Source organism: Notothenia rossii (assembly GCF_949606895.1).
Source record: "Notothenia rossii genome assembly, chromosome: 1".
NCBI classification, from domain to species: domain Eukaryota; kingdom Metazoa; phylum Chordata; class Actinopteri; order Perciformes; family Nototheniidae; genus Notothenia; species Notothenia rossii.
Genome location: NC_136912.1, coordinates 17,659,134 through 17,680,656, shown reverse-complemented (window position 1 = coordinate 17,680,656; position 21,523 = coordinate 17,659,134). Strand labels below are relative to the sequence as shown.

At 41.2% G+C, this 21,523-nt stretch overlaps 2 protein-coding genes across 3 annotated transcripts in view; one reads left to right on the top strand and one right to left on the bottom strand.

Moving 5' to 3' along the window:
* The first annotated feature begins 1,078 nt into the window (after positions 1–1,078).
* LOC307013578 (uncharacterized protein) lies at positions 1,079–6,202 on the top strand. The gene is made up of 5 exons (XM_079640992.1): positions 1,079–1,237; positions 2,004–2,666; positions 3,739–3,825; positions 4,274–4,465; positions 4,835–6,202. Exons 1-5 carry the CDS (start codon positions 1,162–1,164, stop codon positions 5,020–5,022), a joined length of 1,206 nt encoding a protein of 401 aa, XP_079497118.1. The 5' UTR covers positions 1,079–1,161; the 3' UTR covers positions 5,023–6,202.
* Positions 6,203–7,674: 1,472 nt separating this feature from the next.
* Positions 7,675–21,523, bottom strand: part of LOC307013524 (nucleosome-remodeling factor subunit BPTF-like) — a 50,149-nt gene continuing 36,300 nt past the window's right edge. Inside the window, exons 29-35 of one of the 2 annotated variants that reach the window (XM_079640923.1) lie at positions 19,305–19,530; positions 18,333–18,637; positions 17,484–17,657; positions 16,127–16,319; positions 13,998–14,082; positions 11,991–12,177; positions 7,675–10,119 (exon numbers count right to left, since the gene is read on the bottom strand). In XM_079640923.1, coding sequence (XP_079497049.1) covers positions 10,083–10,119; positions 11,991–12,177; positions 13,998–14,082; positions 16,127–16,319; positions 17,484–17,657; positions 18,333–18,637; positions 19,305–19,530 — 1,207 coding nt within the window. In that variant the 3' untranslated portion in view covers positions 7,675–10,082. Of the gene's footprint in view, positions 10,120–10,150; positions 11,074–11,990; positions 12,178–13,997; positions 14,083–16,126; positions 16,320–17,483; positions 17,658–18,332; positions 18,638–19,304; positions 19,531–21,523 lie in introns of those variants that run through there. The other variant, XM_079640924.1, reaches the window with a different exon arrangement.

Genomic DNA, 21,523 nt, shown 5'->3' with positions numbered 1-21,523 from the left:
TTACACAGTAGCTCTTTCTGAGTGACGTGACACGCCCACGTAACGGTCACAATCAGTAGGTTAGGCTGTGTAGGCACCAGAATTTATAAAGCGCCAAAACTGCTGTGTTTGCTTTTGGAAAACATCGTGTTTTATGTTAAAATAAAGTGTTGATCCTTATTGTAGTTGTAGTTTAATTGTGTGGCAGGCTAGACTGGAGATAGGCGCCTTATACATATGCGTGGTCTCGGAGACTTCACCGCCCCCTAGAGTTCACTCTGAGGAACTGCACCAAAACAATTCGTCATCCAGCGTCAGTATAGAGATATAATCGCTTCTGCTGAGTACTTTCAGACTACCGATATACCGTTTGTTTTCTTACCTTTTTCCCCTCAATAAATATGAATTACTCTGTACTAATCTGTGTTTTTATATACTTTGTATTCTTTCTATATTAGGCTACAACGTTGAATGTTGTTTCTCCAAGATACAGTTATAGTCTAGGACGGTATACTTTAATTTCTTTGACCTTTTTTCTAATTATAAATTATGACTTCTAAAGAGCAATATACATGCAATTCAAGCCTATTTGAGTTCTTATCAGATTGTTTTAGTTTGTTGTACTATATTTAGAAAGTAAATTCCCAATTATGCTAATGCATGGTTGTGCTGCAGTCCCTCTCTGTGAGCACCAGAGAGCAGTGAAGACTCATTGATATGAGATGCACTCAGGTACACCTCCACCACGTTGCATCAAGGCTGCCTAATGTTAAAGAAGTTGCTATGACGGGTCGTGACCATAGACTATATAAAGGTCGTGACTCGTGATTGAATAACTACATATTTCATGCTAGCCACCAAAATGCCATCAATACGATTTTAAACAACCTGTTGAACACCAGATATCAAGAGGTGAACCTAGTTATCTTATATAAATAAACTTGGTAAACAACTAATCTAGGTCACAATTCCCCTCTTATAGTACAAACAACAATTTGCACCTTTTTCAAATCCATTTATGAATGAAAGGAGTGTCATGTCGAAGTGTTTACTTCTGTGCTAGGGACGTCCCACCTCCATCTCCCTTTGCACCCCATCCCATCTCATTCCTGAGCAGCCGTATAAAGCCCCAGGACTCCCTCTCTGCTGCAGAGCTGAACGTGTGTCCACTGAACATCCACGATGACAGGCAGGATTATTCTGTTTCTCTTGTTCCTGGGGTTTCCTTTTTACAAGACAGAGGAGCATGATGTCAATGGTGAGTGTACTTTTATTTGATTGTTTTTGTATTAGTTTTACATGTTTGCTTATTCAGGGAAACATGATTTTCATTTGCCTACACACCATCAATGGTTGCCTTAGATGATGCCTTCTTTTAAAATTACAGCTAATAGTCTTAAACATTTCACAGCAGCATGCTAATTGTTTACTGTTCAAAACTGTGGAAATGTGTGGCTTGAGATCTAACCAATACAATGTCCATTACATCAGTTGTCAACAAAAAAAACTAGGAAAGGAAGCAATAAAGCCAGGCAAATTTGTCTGCATAATTACGAGGAAATAATACATCTCAAAACATCATATATTTATATAAAATGCTAAGTGAGTAATAGTTTCATAACTTTGATAGATTGTGAACTTTTTGGTATTTGGTTCATTTAAAAAAGAAAACATTCAAATATGAGCTGTACATTTTTATCAATTTATGAAGACATTTACACCCTACCAACCCTTTAAAAACCTCAATGAGTGTTATTCACTGGAGCAAAATGTCAAGTTCTTACAATGAAAGCAACTGATAAACATGATAAAGTACTAACATAAATATGTGTATGTATTAATCAAGCTTAGGAAAGACCCTAAACCATTAAATATTCAAAGTTTCAAGGAACAGTTTTGCAAATGAAATGAATCCACATTGTTGGAGGTTACTGCAGGAGCATAGTGGCTTTTATATATATAACATTATCATAAAGCAACTTGAATGACATTTCTAACTGAACGTTCTGTTTGTGTCGACCCAGAGCTGTACACCCTGATAGAAAAAGGTCAGACCAGCTTTGTGGATCCGGCTCAGATCAACCAGACCCGGATGTTGGTCAAAGTGCCCTCCCTGCCCATCAATGAGCTTCTAGAGAAGAGCAGCAAAACCAGCGATTCCAAATTCACCCTCCATCCTCTTCCCTCTGCTGTGTGGCCAAAGTACACTGACCTCGCTCCCATCCCCCGCCACCACGGCCCCCACAACAAGAGCAAAAAGGGCCCAAAGAGCGACCGTCTGGTGGAGCACAACAGTGAGAAAACCAGAGGAGAAGTTTCTGGTCTGCTTCCCAAAACCCAGCTGACAGGAGCTGCTGCAGCCACAAACCGCACTGTGCAGAAAACCTCCCAGGACTCCCAATCCAACACCAACCCTCCCCAGCAGAGCGAAACAGAGGGAAACCCCAACACCAGGCCCAGGGGTCCACCTCACACACCACCCCAGGTTCAGCCGCACCAACCGGCCCCTTCTCCACGCAGAGATCCCCCCAATAGACGGCTGGACCAAGAGGAGAACCGGCCAGGGAAGTCCAGCCACTATCAGTCCGGTATCAGTGCATCAGCCCGGAACAACAGCCGGCCGCCTGTCGCCTTCAACCGGCGCACCTCCTCCAGCCTGCTCTACCATTTCGACATCCTGAGGCGAGGTAAGGGAGGATTTAAGGCTGACCTCTTCAAGTCAATTAATCGCTCATGTCTTGACTTGGATACCTTAAGTCAAGTTTTGTTGTGCTTTATTCATCCTTTAGCTGACTTATTTCCAAAAACCTTTGAGCCCATCTCTGGTGAACACAAGATTTAAAGTGGTGTTTTTGCATGATTCGTTGTGGAGGAACTCAGTTTTACACATCTGTCGATTAAGTTGAATAATCGGTTAGTCTACAAAATCGTTTGAGTGTTAGTTGAACAAGAATTTATTCAGTTGAGGACATATTCCTTTTAATCTTCTTTTTTTTTTGTGCCTAAGCTGTATTACTTTCAAACTCACCTTTTATGATGGCCTAGTTCTAATGATTGAAATGATTCAAGAGTTTATCCTTCTGGAAAAAATCTCTGATGGTCAATGTCATAGTATCTAAAACCAGAAATAACTATGACTCGTACCTAGAAAAGTGTTTTAGTATTAGTCACTGAAGGTAAACAGTTCCATTTTGATTTGTTCTAATGCAATATGTGTTTCCAGCTAAAGTTAATAGACGATTACAAAGAGGGCAAAGAAAAGGCTACAAAATACCCGAAAAATAAATTATAAATATATACATTTGTTTTAACTTCAGTAGAAATAAGTCAGTCATGATGATATTGTATACACTAACACGTAGAGGTCATACAGTTCACTCACAGCGTGATAATGACAGTGATGGTTTTTACTCTTCCACACCCCCACCACTAATTACAACCACCTCCGTCACATCTGGCTGTCAGTGTTTCCCTTTGTGTGCAGCAAGGTTGTAATGAAAACTGATGTAAAGCAACTGAGAAGGCCCCTGATGTTGTAATTAAAATGGAAAATGCCACACGGATGTAATCCCATCACACACACCGCCTCCTGCAGTCCCATGCGCAGGAATGCGACGCCTGGGTTTTGTAATGACAACCATGTCCTTTTCTAATGACGCTGGAATGAGAGTCTGGCTCCGTACAGGCATGGCAGCAGACAGTCCCTCTTTCTTTTCCTCATCCCTCCATCCTGTCATCTGCTTGTCTTCCTCTCCACAGAGTCTGACTTCCCACATGATGCCTTCTGCATGAGCGAGTGCAGGAAGGAGAAGGACGAGAGAGAGTATTACTGCTACAGTGAGTTTGGTATGTACCCAGCGAGACACAAAGATAGAGTTTGTCAAAGGTTAAAAAAAAACATCGGAATAGCCTAAGAAGTATTGATCAAAATAAAGTTCAATGTTTTGGAATTTATTGGTAAGTACATACTGTATACAATTTGGTCAAATAATACGTTTCAAGTCATTGCACACAGTCCCAAGTCTTACATTTTAAGTGTCAAGTTCTCAACAAGTCATAACTCGCTCTTCATCCATTTTTTTGTCTTTGGAAATGGTGGAAAGTAGAAAGTATTTAAGTGAAAAGACTCAGGTCTAAGTGAAGGCTAAGTCTAAGTGTTATCGAAACTGTTTAAAGGAACAGTTTGACATTTTGGGCTAGGGATTGTGAAGGTTGATTACCCTAAATCATGTACAATAAACAAAAATCAACTAACACGTTAAATCTTGGTGTTTTTTTCATGTCCCTTTAACAGCTGTGAATGGGATAGTTCACGACATCGATGTGTTGCGTAAAGGAGTACGCCTCGTAACACTGATGGTGGGCAGTGATGGCTTCTACAAAATGAATCGTCTCTATGTGACGCCAGACAGCTTCTTCTTCAAAGTCCGCCTTCTGGTCCTGGACACTTACAAGTGCAGCAAGCCCTGCCCTGACATCAAACTAGGTGAGTGTAGCAGGAAAACTCTAAATCCTCATGAAACAAAAGGATCGGATGAGATATATACAAGCTGTAGAAGTTGACCTATTAACTATACGAAGTGGCTGTTATTCCTTTCAGTGGTTTATCAAAGAATATAAAATGTCCTTTGAATGAAACTCTGAAAATTATGGGACATATGTACAAGCATCAAGAGAAATACATTCAATAACAAGGTCCATACAAATATTCTCATATGGGATGCGAACATTCTGTTTCCCTGAGATCAGACAAAGACATTTTGACATTTTTTAGTGCACCCTTGAAAATTGATCTTTGCTGAACTGTACTCTTTCTCCGTGTCATTTCAACATTGTCCCTCTGATTGTTCCCCAGGGACCAGGTACATCATAATGGGCCAGATCTACCACCGGAGGCGCCATCTTCCCAGTGACCTCCTGAACTTACTGGGAAGTAAACTGAAGCCTGGAGACGGCCTCCTGCGAAGCAACCACTACATCAAGAGATTCAACAAACGGAGGCACCAGAAAGCTCTGGAGGCCACCCGCTCCAAGTGTAGGTGAACCAGCGATGGGACTGTGGCCCCCTGCTGCAGGGGAAGAGACAATGCAGCTGACCTGAACTGACCATAACCCACCCCTCAGTATTGTGCAAGATAGAAGAAGACATTTTCCGGAAGGCATGGATTTATCTTCATAGGGAATTGTTCATATATTTTTTTCTCTTACTTTCCTGAAGTACTGATAGAAACAACTCCACTCAAACTCCTCATTCATTCATGGCTGGTTCATGAAGTCCCTGAATTTCAAAAACGATTAAATTAGTCGGCTTTGAAAGGAAAATTCGGCTCAGTGAATATCAGTTTAAAGAGAAAATCCTTGGTGTTTAACAAGTCAACACGTGTTTAACATAAGTCAACACGTGTTTAACAAGTCAATATGTGTTCTGGGAGATACACAGATCTAGCCTCTTTATTCTCTTCATAGCACATACAAAAATGCATTTTTCCAAATCCATATCTAACAATTGAAAACCCAGAGAGCTGTGACATGATCCTGAACAGAAAAGTATTTTAAATAACAAACAGACTGGCTTTCCAAAATAATGGCAGTAGCTGAGAACATACTAATTAAAATGTTGTACTTGTAAATCACATTGTACAAATACAGCATTTTAATCATGTTGATTCCTTTGATAAATCAATGAGACTTCTACACTTTCGTATTGCACCGAATAGTATTGTTTTCTATCACTCAATCCCTTGAATGTTGTCACTGTGGTTGTTATTGTTAAGCAGGAAATGCACTATTATTGTTATACGGACCAAAGCGAGGGGATGAAGCCTAAGAAAAGCAGCGACAACCCCCAGAGGAGGAGGAGGAGGGAGGCGAAAGGGAGAGAGAACACAGGACTGTTGCTTGTCATGAGAGCGGCTTATTTTTCTTACTTTAATTATGTGTCCACGATGAAATATCTGCCTGAGTAGTCTGGGACATCAAAAGGGGCCTTGCTGAATGAGGAGGGGAGTGTGGTTGTAGGGACTAAGCCATAAATCTAATCACAGGAATCTGATCCTCTCCGCACCTGGACATATGACTTGGAAAAGTGCCTCCTTCACAGCTCCTCTTTGGGATGGCTTTTGTTTTCTTGCTTACACACAAACACGACCTCCTCTGGGAGGGCCAAAGCTCAAAAAGGGGGTATTTAAAGTATTTGGGAAGAATCAGAAAAGAGAGAGACGAGGGGGGGGGGGGGGGGGGGGGGTGGAAAAGATGGTAGTGTAAAATGACAAAGTGAAAGGATGTTGACTTTCTGAAGGGTTAGCTTCTTATTTAATCAGAAAACCCTGGCTTGATTGTAGTACGTCAAGAAAGGGAAAACTTGCACTGAACGCTTATATGGCTTTATTATACATAAACTCAATAAAAATGTGTATTTGTTTTGTATTCAACGACCCTTTGAGGATTTCATTTGTCTTTAAATCAACCCACTCTTATCACATACATCTGCCCACTGACCTATACATTGATCCTCATTCCCAGTGATTGCATGGGAAGTAGCCCCTCAAAAGTAAGACACTCTAATTGGAGTTTAACAACCATGGTCTCTGTCTGGCCTCCGGGAAGAGAGACGTACTTGGGAACTTGGACATGGAGGCAGGCAGGGCTAAGCCTCTTTTCTCCCCCTCTGTACGTCTGTCAGCTCGGCCTGGCGTTCCCAGGCTCGAGGAAGCCTCTATCTGGGATCAGCGCTGGAGGGAACAGATGCAGGCGGGCAGGAAACAGGAGCCTGCTCCACATCTTGGCTACTATCGCAGCGGGAGGACATTCCTCATCGCAGAGGATGTAAAGGAGGAGGGAGAGAAGAGAGAGGGAGGTGGGAATATCTCTAAGTGGCTTCCTGTGTGATAGCCCCCAAGCCACAAGGGGGGAGTGATGGAAAGAGGCGAGGCTGGTGGATTGAAACCACTCGGGGCTTGTGGCCATCTGCGGTGCTCGCAGCGTCCATGAGACTCTGGATCCATTTAGCGGTTTGAGTGGGGAGTAAAGACGAGGAGGGGGGGGGGGGGTGTTGGAGCAGAGTGAAAGGTCAACCTGGGAGGGGGCTTTTAAGTGTCATGACGGTAATTTGATCACAGGATGAGTTTGTATGAGTGCGTTGGAGGTCACGACCTTATCTTTGTTCAAACACTTTTCTGTCAAAGCTCTAGATAAGTGAAAAAAGTTAAAAAGGGATGGAATGACCGTGTATGGATCAACTCACTAAGGGCCCCCCGGGGGGGAAGTGTCCTAACTGAACCCCGTTTCTCCCATTTCCTGAGCATTTTGAATGTAACAGTCATTCGTTTGTCGTTGCGTGATTAAGTATGTATATTTAACAAAGCCTTGAAACTATATTTGAACTCAGGAGTTTGCCTTTTCCTCCAGGGCAAATTAAAAGTAATATTTTGGGGTACTTTAGTTTGTTTATAATAAAAGACAGTTGTAGAGTTGAGAAGAAACAGCGACGGAGACAAAAGTGGACGGCTTGACTAGAATTATGCAATTTCCTATTTATGTTTTGATGTCTATATGTCCATAGTCATAAAGCAAGAAATAATAGCTTATAATAACACAGAAACACACTTGAATAGGCCGGTATGACAAGTTAAGAATGCTCTAAAGTGTAATTGTGATGAGAAGAGACATTGAAAGAAAAACACAAATCTTTTGAAAGCCGGTGTCAAAAACATTACTTTATTATCTAGGATGAAATGTCCTATCAAGTACAAAAGAGAATCTCTTCAGAGTTGCCACAATCAGTTAAAAACAGAGTACTTTTTATCTGCTGTTACATTTCCTCAACATTACTAAAAAAAAAAAACGGAGAACTTTTCATTGATATGAATAAATAATACAAGAAATGCAATGTCAATATAGAAGTTATGTTGAACTGGTTGTTTTCTTACAAAAAGAAGAAAAACTCTGTACAAGAGTTAACTGTCACTTTGCCCCGTTCAAAAACTTTATGCTCACAATATGCAGCAATTGTAATATAAGGGGGAATCTCACCTAAAATGTAGAATTCACTTCAATTAGAGAGAGAAAATAGACAGGAAAAATATACAGGCGGGCTTAGTTGCTCGTTCAAAGAGTGAAAAATAAAAGTTTCTACTGCTCTAGAAATCTGTCATCTCTACATATTTGAACAACCATAATATACAATAGAGATCACAAACAGTGGATGAAACACATCTTCATAAGATTACAAAGAGGCGGACATTTGTGTAAAAAGACACAAACAGTAAAGGAGACAGAAGCAACATTATCTCTCAACTCTGCAAAAAACTGATTGAATCTGAAATGTACTTAATTTTATACTGTTTTCAACAACTTAAATACAAGTGTGTCTTGTGACTGCTCCCCTCCTACAAAACTGATAATCACAGATTACAAAAATGTTCCCAAATATGATAAAAATGCAGCTATAAAATGTTCATACAAACCCCACGGTACAAAGACTCCCCAGTCCCCACTCAAAGTTTACTCCCAGACATGCTGCCGCAGACCGCAACATAACTGAGTTGATGCTGAGTGGAAAAGTCCATTATCCAATTACTTAACCATGCTTTGAGGGCGAGTTGAGAGACATGTGAGCCAACCTGTCAACTTCAATGAAATATGTTGGAAGAAGTGGCCGATAGATAAGGAGAGAGAGACTAACAGACTGCCATTGACAAACAGAGCTTTTGGAGGCAGGGACATGTGGGTTAGTTAAGTCTTGTTCATGTTAGACCTTCCCAGAAGCCCCAACATTCTCCTCTTCTTATGTCATTGACTTCCTTCATAAGGGTCACGTTTAATGGAGCACACAGCTAGTTAACATTCTTCACTTGCTTTAAAGAAGAACACACAATGGTAAAAGGTCGCAGGATGTGGTGGGATGAGATGGCCTGTTCTGGTTGTTACCCTCTGAATATTAACATGGCAGCCCTCAGACGAAGCGAAGACCACTTAATTAACTCCAGGAAGTGCCGTCTACTGCCGCCTGTATGTGGTGATGCTAATCCAACAGAAAATGTCACGTTGACAATTTTTTTTATATATCTAACTTCGGTTACAAATGGGGTTTCATGCAGAGCTTCACAACGGAGAATAGCCAATATAACTGGGTGTAGGTGGAAGGAAACGGTGCACCTGAGATTTGCTGCACAACGAGCATTTGAAAACTAAGACTGCATTAGAGGGCCATTGCAGTCAAACGGAAATTGTATTACGGAGCTCGGGGAGGAGAGTAGTCTCAAATTAACGATTTACTACATTGCGTCACTGTGCCAGGTTGGATAAACCTTATTACACCTCGGATGCTTCAGTAAACCGGAAATGCCTCATACACACGTTGGTGAGGAGGTGATTGAACAGCATTGAACCTCTAACCCTACAAGGGCTCTAAAACACCATTATGAAAACCCTTGTAAAAACTGATTTGGTTATTTTTTTCTCCATTGGGGGTATCAAGTGTGACAATCAATGAAATGCTGCTTTGGACCATAAAGAGGTGTTAGTTCTGAGAAGAATGAACTCTGAGGTACTGTACATGAGTGTGAAGCATAAACTGGGGGTTTCCATTTTGACCTTATGAACATTTCCACTTGAGGCAGGGACTAGGCTTCAATGGGATTTCACACAATGAAACACATCATTGAAGGTGTGACAGGATAAAATAAAAGTAGCATCTCTGACACTTTGCTTTATAGGATACGTACAAATAGTGATCAGCTACAGAAGTAGAGTCTGCTGCTGCCGGATGTGCCCCTGAACATCCCACCAGCCCACACGTCAGCGGTATCTGCGCTCTCCATCTGGAGTTTGGGATGGTAGGAGTGGCCGTCCCCCCTCGTCTGAAGGTGGTTCTTCTCTGCCATTTTGTCCCAATGGATGAAAAGGGGCTTCTTTCTCCTCTTAGTGGAGGTGTTGGAGGTTGGGCGCTATGACACCAGTGCGAGCAGATTTTCCACAGGGAGCGTGCTCTCCTCCAGAGAGGGCTCCGGTTCAGATGCAGCCCGACTTCGACCGACGGGCTTAATCATTACGAGGAAACCACAAGGCTTGTCTTTTTTGACACTTGAATTTTTAGGAGAGAGCTAAGAAGCTGCTGATTGTAGTTTGTTGTTATGAGACCTACAGAGACAGGCAAAGAGAGGAGGAAGAACACTGTTGGAAAACTTATTGGTGTTTCCTTTTTTTTATTATTAAAAGCTTTACAATATGACAAAAATATGCACTAGGGGAAATACAAAAAAACTAAAACAAACAAAACATGAATTGGATGCCAATGGGTCAAACACTTTAACATGGACATGGAGCAGCCATGTTGGTGAAATGTTATCGAAGTGTTTGTGATGTCAGCCTAACAGTGTATGAACAGGGACTTTTTTTTTTAAACTGGAGACCGTCAAGCTTGCCATATTTTGAACAGGGAAGCTAAACCTCATTTTTCTCGAATCTATCTTTACAGATCCTACCATTATTTCCTTTAGAACATAAGAATAGTCCTTCACAAAAAGATATAATATGCACATAAAATAACATTATACACAGCCAATAAAAGAACCTAAGAAAGAAACTGTTGCATGTTTTTTAAAATTCCCGGCTAAGAAATGAGGTAAAAGTGTTCTGCTGCAGCGTGTTATGACCAATACTATAAACAGTCCTGTCAAATTAAAAGATAAGTTATCTGTGTGTGGAACTGACGTCACAATCAAAATCAATAGCTTTGTGTTTTTTTCAAAACTGAATCTCAAGAAAGAGAATGACAAACTTCATATTTTGTCTTATATCCCACTCAAACATAAACAAAATACCGCTCATCTGTTGCAAGAATTGTAAGAAAATAAATGTTCCCTTGAATGCTTTATGTTACCAACATGGCTGCCATTATTAGACAGTAGACACTTTTTTTTTTTTTTCTTCTAAAAATTAAAAAAAGGATCACATCTTCAGTCGATATATCCGTTTCTTACAAAGAGTTTAACGCTGTTTTAAACAAATAAAAACAGCAATGTCCGGGATAACAAATTATTGTTTTGTTTGTTTTAAGAGTGACCCCGGCACCCAGGAGTTTGACATCACAATCTGTAAAAGAGAGAGAGAGGGAGAGAGAGACAGAGAGGGAATGGATGGTGTAAATACAGGCGGGTGAAGCACAGCACATCACCAGATAAGGCACACAGATGGATGCAAACCACAACAATCGACCTTATCAGAGTGTTAACTATTTTAAAGAACAGCAAGGCATGTTAATGAAACGTTTTGTATTTAAATATAAATAAACCTGATGCTAAAAACTTGCAGTGTGCATCCACCTACAGCAATCACATCACACAGCGAGGGCAGTGGAGAAAGTTCACATTTGATGATGAAAGCTGAAGCAGATATGTTTTTATGGGTGGAAAATCAGCTGACTGGAGGGCGAATGAAAACACAGCTAACATGAAACTGAAGAGGATCAAGGGTGTGAATGAAAGCTTATACTGTAAGATCATAAAGTAGGGAGGGTAGGGAAAGGCATGCATCACGTGCAGAGCGCTAAACAAGTCAGGCAGGCTTTTAAAATAGAAGTATATTGTATATTTCATTCTTGAAATGTGACTGTGTTTCTGAATCAGTGTCAGTGTTTAATGCCAATTGGTGCCAACCGAGCATGCTGCTTGTGTAAGCATTCAGTCATGAACCAAAACGGAGACAAAAACATGATTTTAATGTTTAGAGGAAGCACAAGATGGTGTCCGAGGAAATCAAAGAGAAGAAGGAATCAATAAACTAGCATCTGAAACTTTTTATTGCTCTGTTTGGAGAAAGTGTGTATCCACCCAACCTCCATGAAGGTCAGAGGTCAGAGTTAGCTCTGCAGCAGCACAGCTGGTACTGCTAATGAGGCTCCACTTTATTCTCTGACCCGTGGGCTGACACTGCCTCCCTTTTTATTAAAGTCAACCGCTGCCATTTCTGAGTTTCTTTATCACTGCTCATCGTTACTATCCCCGTCTTACCTGCTGGCTTTGAACCCTTTGAGCTTCTGGACGAAGAAGGTCTCCAGAACCTCTGCACACTGGTAGAAGGGCGAGTCGCTGGGGTTGTAGTAGCGGCAGTTGTCGAAGATTTTGGTCATGTCCGCTACAAACTCCGTCAGCTTCACGTACTTTCGCTTCTGTATCTTCTCCTCCATGGTTGAAAGGTCTAAGAAAATGGAATTTGAAAAATGTTTTTGGTTGAAGATTGTATGTGAACAACATCTATAAAAAAAAAACTACTCATTCTAATTGCAAACTCTTGCCAGGAACCAACACCACAATACGAGGAAGCAAAAGATTATTATCTGACTTTTGTAATGGACTTGTTCAACAAATCAGCATGCCTGCTTCAAAGTCATTACAGCTTTTGTGGCATGTGTTTGACAGACATTCAAATATGTTTCCTGGGAGCAGTTTATCATTTTATATGCGACAGCAAAAATCCCAGACATCTGCCGGTTTTAACCTCCATCTATTCAGCCCGCTCTGATCAGCTACTGACATCCGACCGATCCGTCATTACTGAGCAGATCGTCATTATCAGAGTGTCAACTTAGCGCATCCAAGTCGGGGTCTTGCTGATAAGGAGACTTCAGTGTCGTGAACCAGGTTAAATCAAACTGTAAATAAACAAATAAGATAGAGGAAGCAAACAGCCCGGGCTTCATATAATCCGCTGTTCCTGCCCGTGGTTTGCTCTGCACCGCGTCCTTGGGGCTGCCTTTTAAACATATCCCACTCTTAACCTCCTTAACCCCCCACCTAGCTGGCCAACCCTCATGGTCAATATCAAAGACCCCCTTCTTCTCTGTCATCAGATTTGATCTCAAACTCTCCAAAAACTACCAACGGTTGCAGCTACACCAGCCAAATGCTGCTTTTTTTTTTTTTTTTTTTTTTTAAACCAACAAGGTCTTTTTCTTGCAGTGGAACGGAGAGGGGGGGGACTGAAGTTTCCAGGCCGGGCCAACAAGAGCTAAGTGTGGGGCAGCTCCCTTTCCACGGGGAGCCGGCAGACCCCGAGCACCTCATTAACGGTTTGTTTATGTGGAAGTTCAAAAAGGCCCTGCTGACGCAAGTCACCATTTACATGGCCAGTTTGATCTGAGTTGGAGGGCTTCCTCCTGGAGGCTGGGTTTCAGCGTTAGAGATACACAGGCTGGAGGTCGGTTCCAGTAACCTAAAGCAATTAGGCAATGAAAAAAGCAATACTGAGGCTGTTTCATCTTCCAAATAGGGATTTCCCACAATCCCAGTTTTGGTAATCTGCTGAATCATGAGTCATTATCTTTATGTTTTCCTACATTACAGAGCCACAAAGTGCAACATTAGAAAATATCAACCTTAAAATTGTTAGAACGAATCTACAAAAGACACTTGACTTTGTAGAGCTCAGAATGCAGAAAAAATAGAGCAGAGTAGAAACACGTCTTCCTTTTAATACTTGGATTATATTGTGTCTGAAACAGAGGCCAACAGTTAAAGCAGCACTGCTCCCTAACCCCACCTTCGGGAATTATTATATTTTCAATGTGCCACTCAACAGCTTGATGGCTTACAACTATGTCTTTAGTTTCCCCATACATACCAACAAGCTAGTTTTTAGCAAAAGCTAAACAACTACATTAACCTACAGCCACAGCACAGACGTAAATAAATAAATAAGACATAAATCAGCCTCAAAATAACAATGACATCCCTGGCAAAAAAGAACATGCTGAAATATGCAACAGTTGTATGGCACTTCAGTTTTGCATTTAGTTTTTAGTTTTCCCTGAGTGGGTCAGTGATATTCCGAGAGTGCAGTGTGAGGAACATTTCGTATGTAAACAAATACATGCGTTCAATGGCATCGAGACTACAATAAAGTGTCCAGAGTAGCTGTTGACCTAAAATGGTCTCGACTGGGAACTTCAAGACATTCAGTAATCAAGCTGCTGTATTCACTTTGGTGTTTGTGTGCTTTTACCCATTCCCTCCACTCACCCATTGGTTCCTTGATAACCCTGTAGTAGTCCGGGGCGTCGTTTGGGTCCACTGGCTCCAGGAACGGCCATGCCATTTTGTGAGCCTGCGGAGAAGGGAGGGGTCGTGAGACAGAGATAAAGAGAAAGACAAGACACTTGAGAAAGCTGAAACCAATGAAGAAAAAACAAACAGCACCGTGAAAATGACACTGGAAGCAGGTGGGTCAACACAGATGTTCCCTCTTACTCTCTTACTATCTGTCTCTCTCTCTCTCTCTCTCTCACACATACACAAACTGCTGCAGAGAGGAGACGAGGAATGAGAAGGAAGAGAAAAGAAAGGGAAGCTAGAAAAAAAAGCTGAGGTCAGGCAGCTGTCCAAGTAGTGCTCCGGGGAGCCGAACCCATCAGATAAGACACACACAGAGGACTTTTGTTTGCTGCTCTTACACTGGAGTGGGGCGATGAGGAGCTGTGTTAGTGTTCTAAGTATTTATTGTAATAACTACCATCTTCAGCTACCTGTACAGCGATATAGTAGAGAGTAAACCTCCTCTCAAATCAGTTTACCTACTGTTTGTGTTTGCAGAAGAGTTACTGTATCTTTAGGGTCAGAGGTGAAGAAGAAGAAGATAGAGCTTTATTAATCCCCCGAGGGGGAAATTCAGTTTCCACTGTCATACATGCACATGCGGTTTTATACAGGTACATACAGTACTAGGGCTGAACGATATACCGTGTCATGGCGATAACCGCGATATGCGCGATATTCAAATCGCAGGGACGTGCGATTTGATTAAAAAATCTTCTTTTTTTTTTTAGGACGTGCGATATTAAGTAGGTACATTAACTCAAACACTTCATGTTACAATTATTTTGCTGCTTGCTACAAAAGGAAAACTTGCGCGGCTCTCATGTGGTACTTGAGGGAGTGACATGCAGGCTCTGCATGCACAGCAAACCACCAATCACAATCATTCTTGATCAGATCCCAGCAGGCCCCGCCCCGCTGGTTTGCAGACCATCAAAACACCGGTAAAAAATGAGCGAGGCACAGGAGGACAATACCGGCGAGAATGAAGATTTACTTCCAAAAAGAAAAGCAACATCTGCCATCTGGAACTATTTTGGATCCAAAAAGGTTCTTCTCTTCTTCATTCACAGATGAACCCTCTAAATTGAGGGTAAGCAACATGCATCATCATGACATGTTAGATCATGACTTAAGGTATGATGAGTCAACCAGTTAAGATCCAGACGTCCGTGATTAAAATCCTTCATCCGGTTAAATATAGTTAAAAAAAACGCAATATATATCGCAGGGGAAAAAAATATCGCAATGTCATTTTTTTTCATTATCGTGCAGCCCTATACAGTACACATTTTCACATCATGCACATAAATATACAAATACACACACAGTTTTAGTCACACATGCACATGCAGTTGAGAGGTCAGAGCAGAGGCAGCCAGTCTAGCAGGTGGGAGAAGTACTCAGATCTTGTACTTAAATAAAAGTACCAGAGTGTAGGAATACTCAGTTACAAGTAAAAGTCCTGCTTTCAAAATGTTACTCAACTAAAAGTAGAAAAGTAAAATATAAAAAGTATTAAAAGTAGTCATTCTGCAGATTGGCCCATTTTAGAATAATATATGATATGTTTGTATTATTGATCATGAAAGTGTTCTCAAAGCTGGTAAAGGTGCAGCTAGTTTGAATGACTTTGTATACTGCAGGGTAGCTTGTGGATTTACTCCAGGTGGAACTAAAGTGGGATTTAACTGTTGATTATATTTCACATTATTAAGGCATTAAATAAATGTAGTGGAGTAAAAGTACACCATTTACCTCTGAATTGTAGTAGAGTAGAAGTACAAAGTAGCATAAAGTAAAAGACAAGTATCTCAAAAGTACCTGAGTAAATGTACTAAGTTACTTCCCACCTCTGAACTGGATTCACTTTGACCAGTGTTTAATAAATAAAATACCAGAATATTAATTTGTCTTCTTAATGTTGAGTATTAAACCTGAGATGCCTGAGAAGGGAATGTAGTTTGATTGTAGTATCTACGTTTCTTTCACCGCTACATCCCCGTGTACAGTACATTGAAAGCATGCGTTTGTGCAGATGCAATAAATCTGTTCACCTGTAATGAACGCAGAATTCTCCGCAGGCCCTCAAAGTCCTTGTCGGTCAGCGGTGTGAAGACCGTCATGGCGTCCTCTGTGGACTGACAATTCGGACACACGTACTGGTCGATGTGGTTGGCCTCGCTCTGCAGGATGCCCACGCAGCGACCGTGGTACCAGTTCTGACACCGGTCACACCCGATATAGAACCTGGGAAGGCAAGCAGTACCTTTACTTGTGGTGTTTGCATTGTATTTGTAGTGTGATTTATAGAAATATACATTAGTATAGTAAAGATGATGGTAAGATGTAAAATTGACAAAACAGAGACTTGGAATGTGATTTATCCAGAAGCAACAACATTGATCAAGTAAAGCAAAAACACATAACTGCTTTTCACAATTATGTTGTTGATTTCTGATCAGATTAACTTGGGACACATTTTAAGCGCTTAGTTACAGCTGGAAAACTCTTAGTAGGTTATACACTTCCGAATATTGCTTCATAACTATTTATTCCCGATTTTATGTAATCTAGAAGAGCTGAAGTTTTCTCTTTCAAACGCAGGATATTTCTTTCCACTTATGCAGCACATAATCATCTACAAAACTCAACTTTTAACCACAGCTTGAAGTTACAAATGTTGTGATTTATTTATTGTATATGATTTAAAAATAAATAATTATTCATAATAATGAGGATATTCGTTTTAAGTTTTTTACTAAGCCTTACTTTTGATATTTAAAAAGATAATCAATTGAAGTGCTCACAGTCTTAACCACTATTTGCTTGACTTGTCCTTTCAAAATATTAGGGGTGCACCGAATGGGAAATTCTTGGCCGATACCGAAAATAGGAAACAGTTGGCCGAAAACCGAATGCCGAAAGGCCGAAAATGATTAATATATATATAATCCCGAAGTGGTGAAAGTCTTTGCAGTTACACCCCCTCGAGAAATGTCACCTGAACACGTTTTACAAATCGCAATCCGCGCCTCTTTCTCTGATATTTTTAAATATCTCCAAGCGGCAGACATGTTGGCTGTGAGCCAGCCGCGAGCATGGTCGCGCGCCGTGCTTGTCGCCACGTTTTGATTACGTCATCACAACAACACGTTAGCTTACCAACGTAACCCTGTTCTCTGACATTCGGTGATATTTTTTCGGTGCTAGAACCCTTTCGGCCGGAAGCTGAAACGGCCTTTTTAACCATTTTCGGCCGATAATTTTCGGCGGCCGAATATTTGGTGCATCCCTACAAAATATATATATTATATTTGTATGCCTCAACCCAATTTGGCATTTTAAGTCCCAACAGAAGCAGAGAGCTACGTAAACACACACACGGACACACACAGATGCACGAACACTCACTGGGACTCGTCGTAGGGCGTCTGACAGATGCAGTACAGCTCCTCCGTGCTGGTCTGCTGTCCCTGTTTACACTCCACACAGATGTAGTCATCCATCTTCTTAGCCTCCTTCTCCGTGATGCCCACACACTCTCCATGATACCAGTTAGTACACAGGTCGCAACCAATGTAAAACCTGTAGAGAGAAAAGGATACAAAGATCTCAGAAATGTGTCTCAGTACTACAAACTATTGAGTGTGTCAATAAATAGACCAAAAAAGTCGGTTGAAGATTAGGTTCCACATCTAAAGGATGGATTAGGCAAAATAGATAAGTAAAATAGTGATGCCTTTTTTTGTGTCATGTGTGAAATTAGAAAAAAGAAAATGCAAGATACAAAAGTTTGCTGTATTTATTTATTTTTTTATGGCAAGGGGGGGGGGGGGGTTCGGCTTTAGTATTTGTTAGGATATCGGCTACCTAAGTGTCGTTTAATCACGAGCGGAGAATGAAATTCAATCCCTCTTCTTAATGTTGATTCTGCAGCCAGTGCTTGCTCACAGGCTGAATGAATGCTCTCCACTTGTTGCTGCAGTCAGCAAAGTTCAATCAATCTCCCCTTATAGTTTCTGCACCATTAGAGGGTAACACCGCAGGGGCTGTGACTTTTTGTGAGACAGGAATCACAACTGGCACTTTATTTCTACACTTGAAATGAAAGTTGAGTATTTTAATTCCTACAAAGGTCGGTGGATAGGTTCAACTGCTCAAATGCGCCATAACATTGTTATCAGTTGTTGAACTGTGCCTACTCCTCTTAGGCTGCCTCTGGGTAATGTAGTATTTAAACTCTGCATAGCATCTTCATACTTAGACTCGTCGTATGGCGTCTTGCAGACGCAGTAGAGCTTGATTTCCTTTTTGCTGTCCTTGGTGCTCGTCGTCAAGATCATCTTCTTCTTTTTGGACTTTGCCGACATCACATTCTCCCTCTCGTCCTCCCGTTTTCTTTTGTGTGTGGAGGAGGCGCTGGTGGTGAGGTGGTGTTGAGATGTGATGCTGTGCGTGTGTTGATGCTTGTTGCGTGCAGCTGCGGCCTGGGCGGCCTGCTGAGCGGCAGCCTGAGCCCTCTCCTTCTCCCTGCGGATCCGCAACAGATCCCTCTTAAGCTCCTCCTGAGGAGCGCCATGGCAGGGGAGATAGGGTTAAAACTGGGTGGAGAATACATTTATAGGTAATACATTTATAGGCTCTAATATATGGCTAAAGAGGCTTTAAAAAGACAAGAGAGCAACTAACAATAACACCATTCTACATAACCACACACTTATAGAAAATAGAAATCATTGACAGATTATACAATATCTTTAATTTTGTATTACTGCACATATTTTTATTCCAATTGCATTTCTACGATGTCGACCTTATTCAATGTAAATACTGCTATAATTTACTATATTTTTTAATGCTATTAAGAGTTTTCTTAAAATAGTTTTCTATCTGTGTTTTCAATTTTATGTATGCACCTCAAAACCAAGTCAGATTCCTCGTACGCGTCAACCTACCTGGTAATAAACCTGTTTCTGATTCTCAAAGTTTGGCCGTGTGACACGAGCAAATAACGCCTTAAAGCTGCTTGGGGATCAAAGAGTGCTTTGAGAAATAAACGTGTTTCCAGTTGCATTTGTCACACCTATATGATGAGGTTTTGAAACTGCATTGTGATCCTCTATGGATTATTCAAACCGATTCGCTACTTTTATTATACCTCCTGAAAATGTATACAGCGTCTGATATTTGAATGGACACAGATTTCTTCCCACCTTATTTGTCCCTCCATACCTGTGTCTCGAGCTGCAGCTCTTTGTCCAGAAGTGCCCGCTTTTTCAGGATCTCCATCTTGAGGCCCTCTTTGTAGCGGTAGAGGAGCGAGGAGAGCTTGCCGGCGTTGGCTAACCTCCTCTTGGCCTCCACCACCTCCTCCTTCTTCTTCCTCTTGGCCTCCAGCCTCTCATCCTTGTCTATCCGGTCCAGAATGAACTTCATCACCTGATTGCACACGATCATTCTGGAAAGCCACAAACAGAAAACAAGTCAGACTTTTCTTCCTGACCTTTGAAAAGTTAGGACCCATGTGATATAGGGGCAGTGGTCTATTAAAGTTGTTCAAATAAAATACACATAATGCTCAAACTGAGGAATGGTCAAAGTCAGAGAGGAAGAACCTAATCACTCCAACACACCAGTAGGCAGGAGTGGAGCATTCATCCAAACAATACTTCAATGTTTCCCAGTGCAACCGGCAAGAGTATTGGCTACTTCAAAAATGTACACATCTAACTTTCTGCATGCAAGGAATGGCAGAGCGTGTCAATGAACAATGAAAGCTTTTCTCTCAACACACGTCCCTGAGGTGTTCTGATGACTCATTCGTGTAACTAAAAAGCTCAGGGTTTTGACTAAAGACACTTTCTATCATGCAGGCTATCCTTGAATGTTCAGGAATAGTTTCTGCTTGAAGTCATCTGTGAATGGGGGCAGGCATTGGGGATCAGGGAAATCTGTATTGCCAAATTCCCACCTCAATGCCAATTAACATTCATGTAAAGGAAAGCTGTGTCAGAGCAGGTACAAGCAGGAAAGGGCTTTTCCTGTCTTACAAAAGGCACTTTACAGCAAGCCAACTAACCACTCACCCAATCAGACACTGATGATTCTATCATTTCATGAAATTAGTATCATTTCTGATTTAAGTGAGGGGAAAATAGGACTCAACCTTGTTGAATATTATTAACAATACAAGGCCATTGGCACTGAACAAAAACAGCCCCTCAATGTTGCTGAAAAAAAAATCAAGGTAACTCCATTTCATTCAAACCACAGTTTATTTGGTTTGCATCTAAGTGTTGCATTCCCGCCATCTCCTGGTCTGTCTTTGACCCTCGTCTGCTCGGGCATGGCAACGGCACGTGTAAAAGTGTTCAAGATGAAAATGATTGTGAGTGAGTGCACTTGTAAGAGTGAAAATCCTTTGCGATGCATTAAATGCTATCCCGGTCGTTTACTACACGACTACAGTATGAAATATAAAATATGAAATAGTATTGAAAGAAGCTTAAGGTTTCCAGACTTCTCTTGTATCCATTCCTTTCTCTGCTGTTAACACACACTGATCTTGCAAAATCCAACTTTTTGTTTTTCCCAGAAACTTCCACTTCCACTGCCTTTTAAAATCCTTGAGTTGAGTACTTCCTTAACAATGCAGTTGTTTGGTCATCCCTGTGAGAACCAAGCAGTCAGAGAAGCTGTGGTACTGGACACGTGTCTCACAGATGTTAGAGGGATATCCAGTGTTTATTTGTAGGAGAATCTGAGTTTGGGAAGCATGGGAGCTGAAGGGTGGAAGAGAGATGGACAAAGAGATGCGACTGAGAAGTCACACTGCTCTTGTAATCACGACAAAAGTGAAGAAGAAAGGTCATAAACTAAAACTCTAACCAATGAGAACTAATATATGTATTCAGGGTCATGTGTACGATCCTATACTGTGTTATGATAACACTTCCTGCATTTCTTAAAGGAAGTGCGTAAAATATTTAGAAACGAAAAAAAAAAAAAAGAGAAACTATGTAAATATGTGTATGAAAATTGAACGTCAGCATATTACAGTAAAGATAGTTCATGGCTCTGTGTCCCCAGTATGTTCACTTGTGTTCGCTAACATTCACAACTTAGATCGAAAATTGTTGGTACATGTGTAGTGAACGTTTGTGTGAGTAACACACAAACACATCCATGGCTGCTGAGGTCAAAGATGGGCCAGTACACGCAGCAAATGCAGCATGAAAGTGGAGGAGACTAATGGAACAGAACGCACAAAATCATGTCAGAGTTTAAGGTTGTGACTAACAGAGCCGTGTTTTGAAGGAACATCGAGAGAAAAGGATGACATGAATAAATGGAAAAAGGATGAAAAATAAGCAGAGAGCCAGACGGCGCTGCTGCAGTGATGTCACAGCAGTCTGGGTTCGGTATTCCAGGTTTGTGTGAATGGGTACAGT

What these genes read in the sequence shown, in the direction of transcription:
- LOC307013578 (XM_079640992.1), top strand. Translation starts at nt 1,162, where the DNA reads ATGACAGGCAGGATTATTCTGTTTCTCTTGTTCCTGGGGTTTCCTTTT. An exon ending in TTACTGCTACAGTGAGTTTG is followed by an intron (nt 3,826 to 4,273) that starts GTATGTACCCAG and finishes TCCCTTTAACAG; the next exon opens with CTGTGAATGGGATAGTTCAC. An exon ending in CTGCCCTGACATCAAACTAG is followed by an intron (nt 4,466 to 4,834) that starts GTGAGTGTAGCA and finishes ATTGTTCCCCAG; the next exon opens with GGACCAGGTACATCATAATG.